This window comes from Octopus bimaculoides, chromosome 3, assembly GCF_001194135.2.
Source record: "Octopus bimaculoides isolate UCB-OBI-ISO-001 chromosome 3, ASM119413v2, whole genome shotgun sequence".
Classification (NCBI taxonomy): Eukaryota; Metazoa; Mollusca; class Cephalopoda; order Octopoda; family Octopodidae; genus Octopus; species Octopus bimaculoides.
This window is the reverse complement of record NC_068983.1, coordinates 15,806,744-15,812,966: the sequence shown is the minus strand read 5'-3', so window position 1 is coordinate 15,812,966 and position 6,223 is coordinate 15,806,744. Positions and strand designations below refer to the sequence as shown.

Genomic DNA, 6,223 nt, shown 5'->3' with positions numbered 1-6,223 from the left:
ATATATATATATATATATATATATATATATATATACAGGGCCTCCTTCAGTAAAGGCTGATTGTGCATGTGCACATGTATGAGTAAACCGAGGTTAGATTTTTGTTGTTGGAAAACTGACAGTTTCCCATGAATGTCAGTCTCTCTTTCCGCAACACTGACCTTTATCTCAGGCGTTGCTATCAGAAAGCAAAGAGTCGGAACACATATTACAAAGCATCTTCCCCGATTCTTTAACAGTTCCACCAATCCACCGCTCTTGATACGATTTTTTATCGAGCCCAAAAAGATGAAAGACAAATTTGGTTTCGGTAGGATTTGAACTCAGAGCAGAGAGATGTGAAATAATACTGCAAAGCATTCTACGCAATACTCGGACGACCTGGTAATTCAATGCCTTAACCCTTTTACATTCAGATTACTCTTTCAAATATTACGCTTATTATTCAAATTGCTTTGAATTAATCATGCATAAACTCGTGGTTCTGAGATTTCTGTGATGCATAATCTCGTAGCTCTGAGATTTCCATGATGCACAATCTCATAGCTCTGAGATTTCCATGGTGCATAATATCGTAGCTCTAAGATTTCTATTTTTAGAAAGTCAATGAAAGGTTGGATCTGGCTATAAAACAGGAGAATATTTAGGCTGGATTTGGTCAGTTTAAATTCTAAATGATTAAGTAATGAGTAAGTGACCAAGTATTATGACAAGAGTTTCATCTGACAAATTTCCACAATTTCTGTCTATGTTATTTCACTTAGAAAGCTTTCGTAGAAAATATTGCCAAAGGTTCTGTATAGTAAGAGTTAATCCCATGGAAAAACCATATGATTTTCAAACACATTTCTTTTGCGGTGGAGGAGTGAGAAGTAGACAAAGAAGAAAAAGAAGGAGAGAATTAATGAGAGAGAGAGAAGGAGAGAATTAATGAGAGAGAGAGAAGGAGAGAATTAATGAGAGAGAGAGAGAAGGAGAGAATTAATGAGAGAGAGAGAAGGAGAGAAATAATGAGATAATAATAAAATGATATTATCTGATTGTAGATAGGTATATTCCATATATTTTCAAATTTCAGTAGTTTATCTAGGTTCACGAAATCTGACCGTGTGATGAGACAGATTTATAACTTTAGTATATCTGCTTTTATCGTTTCTTCACGTGATAGTAGATGATAACGCGCGTGTGTACATGCACGCACATTTGTATGTAGACATTTCTGAGCCAACAAACACACTTTCCTCTTCATCCAACACATTTATATTCTCCCGTTCACAAATGCAAATTCCTATCTATCTATCTATCTATCTATCTATCTATCTATATATATATATATTTCTTCTTACTTTCCCCTTACATTTCCACGTGTAGATGTCTCTCGTGTCAGTTCGCATCATCTGCCCTCCGGTTTCTGTTGCTGAAGAGAAGATAACCATACCGAAATGCATGCACCTAACAGTCTAGTTAGGGAACGCTACGGAGTGACTTTATTTGTCTACACCTATCTGTCTACAGCGAGAAATAGTTTTCTTACGGGTTCGAATATACATGAAGCGTATTTGAACTGGTAATAAGTTTGTATTTATGTGTGTGAGTGAGTGTGTGTGTGTGTGTGTGTGTGTGTGTGTGTGTGTGTATGTGTATGCATGCACGTATATATTATACATACATATATTATACATACATACATACATACATACATACATACATGTGCGTGTATCATAAGAATTTAGAAACTTTGAGAGAACGTGAGCTAATTCGTTTTTAACAGTAATAGCATGAAAATATTGAGCCTAAAACCGTCTGATATGTTTACAGAACATGTGGGCTCGTATCCCACAGGCAAATTTCTACATTTCTATCCAAATGGGTCTTTAATTCAGTATTTACAAGCTATGAATTATAGCTTTATCTACTTCGAGTTCGAGCGTTAAAATCAAATTATTCACACACACTCACACACACACATACATGTACGTATATATGTTTATTTGTGTGTGTGTGTGTGTGTGTGTGTGTGTGTGTGTGTGTGTGTGTGTGTGTGTGTGTGTGTGTGTGTGTCCTCCTTCTATACACACTAACATTCACAGATTCACATATTCACTCACATTCACACCATAGAACGTAAAGATATAGTCTCTCAGATGATTTACTTCTAGTTGAGGCTGGGGTTCGGGAGACTGAAGATGACCACGATAAAATAGAAGTGACAATCTACTTTGTTTAATACACGGACGTACGAAGGCGGCGAGCGGGCAGAAACGTTAGCACGCCGGGCGAAATGCTTACCGGTATTTCGTCTGCCTTTACGTTCCGAGTTCAAATTCCGCCGAGGTCGACTTGGCCTTTCATACTTTCGGGGGTCGATAAATTAAGTACCAGTTACGCTCTGGGGTCGATACAATCGACTTAATCCCTTTATCCTTGTTTATCCCCTCTATGTTTAGCTCCTTGTGGGCAATAAAAAAAATAAGAAACGTTAGCACACCGGGTGAAATGCTTAGCGGTATTTCGTCTGTCTTTACCTTCTGAGTTCAAATTCCGCCGAGGTCGACTTTGCCTTCCAATCTTTCGGAGGTCGATAAATTAAGTACCAGTTGCGTACTGGGGTCGATCTAATTGACTGGCCCCCTCCACAAAAATGTCAAGCCTTGTGTCTAGAGTAGAAAAGAATATACATACGCATGGCTCTGTGGTTCGAGCCTCGGGTGCGCACAATCGTGAGGTAATGAGTTCGATTCGCAGACCGGGCTGTGTGTTGTGTTCCTGAGAAAAATACTTTATTTCACGTTGCTCCAGTTCACTCAGCTGTAGAAATAAGTTGCAACATCACTGGCGCCAAGCTGTGTCAGCCTTTGCCTTCCTCTTGTGTAACATCGGTAGCGTGCATGAGCGTCTATTGGTCTTTCACAAACAACCTTGCTCGAACTTTTGCCTGGGAGGGGAACTTTCTAGGTGCAATCCCATGGTCATTCATGACCAATGGGGATCTTTACCCTTTATTCTTTTACTAAAATCTACCCGCATATATCAATAATCGCATACGTTTGTCGCATCAACTGTTGCTACTTCTCAGTGCCAAACTAAACATTAAATTCACTCATTAACCTCATTCATTTATCATAAAACCGCCACCTAGTATATAAGATGTCTAGACTATCGGCAGATCTATAATGGTCGTGTTGTCAGGTTCGGTCCTACGGTGCGGCACCTTGGGTACATGTCTTCTACTGTAATGCCTTGTGAGTGATATTTGGCATGCAGAAGCTGTGTGGGAGCCCGATGCATATGTGTGTATGTTTGTGTGTGCTTATCCCCTACCACTGCTTGATAATCGGTGTTGGTTTGTTTACATCCTGTAGCCTAGCAGTTCAGAAAAAACGAGTCCGATAGAATACGTGCCAGACTTGAGTAAAACTTAAGTACTGGAGTCGATTGGTTCGACTAAAACCCTTCTAGGTGGTGTTCAATTTTTTCTATCCAAAGGGGTTTTTAACTCAATATTTACAAGTTATTACTTATAGCTTTATCTACTTCGAGTTCGAGTGTTAAAATCGAATTAGTCACACAAATGCACGCACGCACGCACACAGACACACACGCACACACACGCACACACATGACTGAAACAAGTAAAAAATAGAAAGAAAAAAGATAACATGGTCATCATCGGACACAAAGGACAGCCTCTAGTCAGCCTTGATTAAACAGACCTATAGTCAAAAATATTCCAGCCATGACCACCACGTCTTTGTTCGGAATCTATATTATATTTAATATGTGTGTACGTGTCCTTAATATATCTTTCCTTATTTAAGACATCAGGCTGTAATTTGAGATAGATTTGGTTGCTACTTCTAACAAGTTGAGGCTTCATCACAAGTTTAATAAATTAGTATTAGTGAGACAACGGATCTTACCAAACCGTCACAGTAAGACAATGACGCACTGCCGCTATAGCCATCGATATGACCGACCAGATAACAGTGGCTTGGTTCCACTATAAAGTGTTGCTCTTCCTTGCCATTTGAAACCACGATCTTTGCATTTTTATGTAATATTTGTTCTGGATGTTTTAATGATAACTTCAGTTGTAACTCAGCAAGAGGAATATGTAGGATTGTTTCCACCTGACTGCCTTGTCTTTCTTTGATTCTACTGATATTCAAACTGCAAAACAAGCATAAAATAAAAAATAAAATAGTGTCATCAATGAATTATAGAAATATAGCTAAGTGAATCAGAGTGAGCTGAAAAATGTTCAGCCTAAACTATATTTGTAAAAAAAGAGATAATAGCTTTAATGAGAGTTCTTGTCAAAAAAGGCAAGGTGGATAACTCCGAAATCAAAAATGCCTAAAATTATGTAAGTTACATTAGGAAGTGAATCTAGTCTTTGGAGGTTCAACTAATATTTCCGAAGCCTTGTTCCCTTAAGGATGGTATATTTACGAATTTTTCAAAAGTTAGCTGACTGCGAGAATCTTGAATTATATTAAAGATGTCTTGTCAAAAAAGTCTTGTTTTTCACATTGCTAATCAGGAAAAAGGATGGAAAAAAATATTACGAATCCACAGGGATGGGCTGCAGAGGTTTCACAGAACGCTCGTTCTGCAAAGTCGTAAGCCGATTAGGCTTTATGAAAGTGGCAAGGGGAGCCAAGTTCAATCTGTAAGTGAAGCAACTGAAAAAAGCCACCAGGCAACTTTGGATTTTGGGGACTGATCCATGAATTGTTACTACTGAGACATAAGTCGGAGACCGATCAACTGCAGCTGAGTCGCCTGGGCGAGGATGTCTAATATCGATTTCAAATGTTGGCACAAGGCCAGCAATTTCAGGGGAAATTACATTGACCCCAATGTCCAACCGGTATTTATTTTATCGACCCCGAAGGGTGAACGGCAAAGTCGACCTCAGTGGAAATTGAATTCACAACGTAAAAACAGACGAAATACTGCTAAGCATTTTACCCGACGTCTCAGCTCACCGCCTTGGGTATGTCTAATATTGAAATCTGAAACACCCGATGACTGAAGATTACATCACTGATGGTGTGTCTCATTTCATCCACCCAATTTCTTAATTGGCTGCCACAATTGTGCTTCCATAGGGACTGGGGGACACAGTGACCGAGGAACACAGATACGTATCCTAAATATAGAAATATTCGGTTTTTGTTGTTGTGAAGGCATGAGCTTCATGGCTAGAATATTCGACTCACGATCGTAAGGTTGTGAGTTCAATTTCCGGCGACGTATTGTTTCCTTGAGTAAGACATTTTATTTCACCTTGCTCCAGTCCACTCAGCTCGTAAAAATGAGTTGTACCTGTATTTCAAAGGGCCAGCCTTGTCACACTCTATCTCACCCTGAATCACCCTGAAAACAACGTTAAGGGTACACGTGTCTGTGGAGTGCTCAACCATTTGCCCGTTAATTTCACGAGCAGGCTGTTCCGTTGATCGGATCAACGGGAACCCTCGTCGTCGTCACCAACGGTGTGCCAATGCCAGGTTTTTGTCGTCGTCTTTTAATTACCCTGGTTTATGGTGGCTCCTTACAGTCTACTGATTGGGTTATATCCCAATCAGAGACTAAATTTAAAAATCAACTGATCGCTATATTATCTGTCACAAATATTTCCACTTTCTGTTTCATGAACGAACAACGGCAGGTGAATGAATCTACGCGACCGTTCGACCAGCGAGAATCAGCAAACAAAATCTCCCTCGGATTGGAACCTGCCACCTTAAAGAACATTACGTAGATTGTGTCAGCAATATCGCCAGAATTGTCATGGTTGAAAAGCTTCTGGTCATATGTCTACCAGATCAGAGCTGTCACGAGACTAAAAAAAAATAATAACAAGTTGCTAATTTAATGACCTCCTTGGTCCAGTTTCACTTCTCTTTTTCCATCACTGAAGTAACCCCGGACTACTAATCATGCAAGCTCAACCACAAGCCTTAATACAATACATTGATGTATACATACATACATACATACATACATACATACATACATACATACATACATACATGTGTAGGCACACACATAAACCCACACACATGCACACAAACAAACAAAAAGGAACGCAGTGTGAATAACGGACAGAGTCAAAATTATTGAAAAGGTTGCAAGATGCAACGAAAATTTTAGAAAAATAAAAAAGAAATAAGTGGAAATTTTACCGGTGAGTGTGTTTAAATTATAAGGCACT

The 6,223-nt window shown here is 39.2% G+C and overlaps 1 protein-coding gene across 1 annotated transcript in view; it reads right to left on the bottom strand.

Annotated features, from left to right (window-relative positions):
- The window catches only part of LOC106882557 (A disintegrin and metalloproteinase with thrombospondin motifs 12), a 46,169-nt gene that overhangs the window by 31,076 nt on the left and 8,870 nt on the right, over positions 1–6,223 (bottom strand). Inside the window, exon 4 of the mRNA XM_014933311.1 lies at positions 3,921–4,170. Coding sequence (XP_014788797.1) covers positions 3,921–4,170 — 250 coding nt within the window. The remainder of the gene's footprint in view (positions 1–3,920; positions 4,171–6,223) is intronic.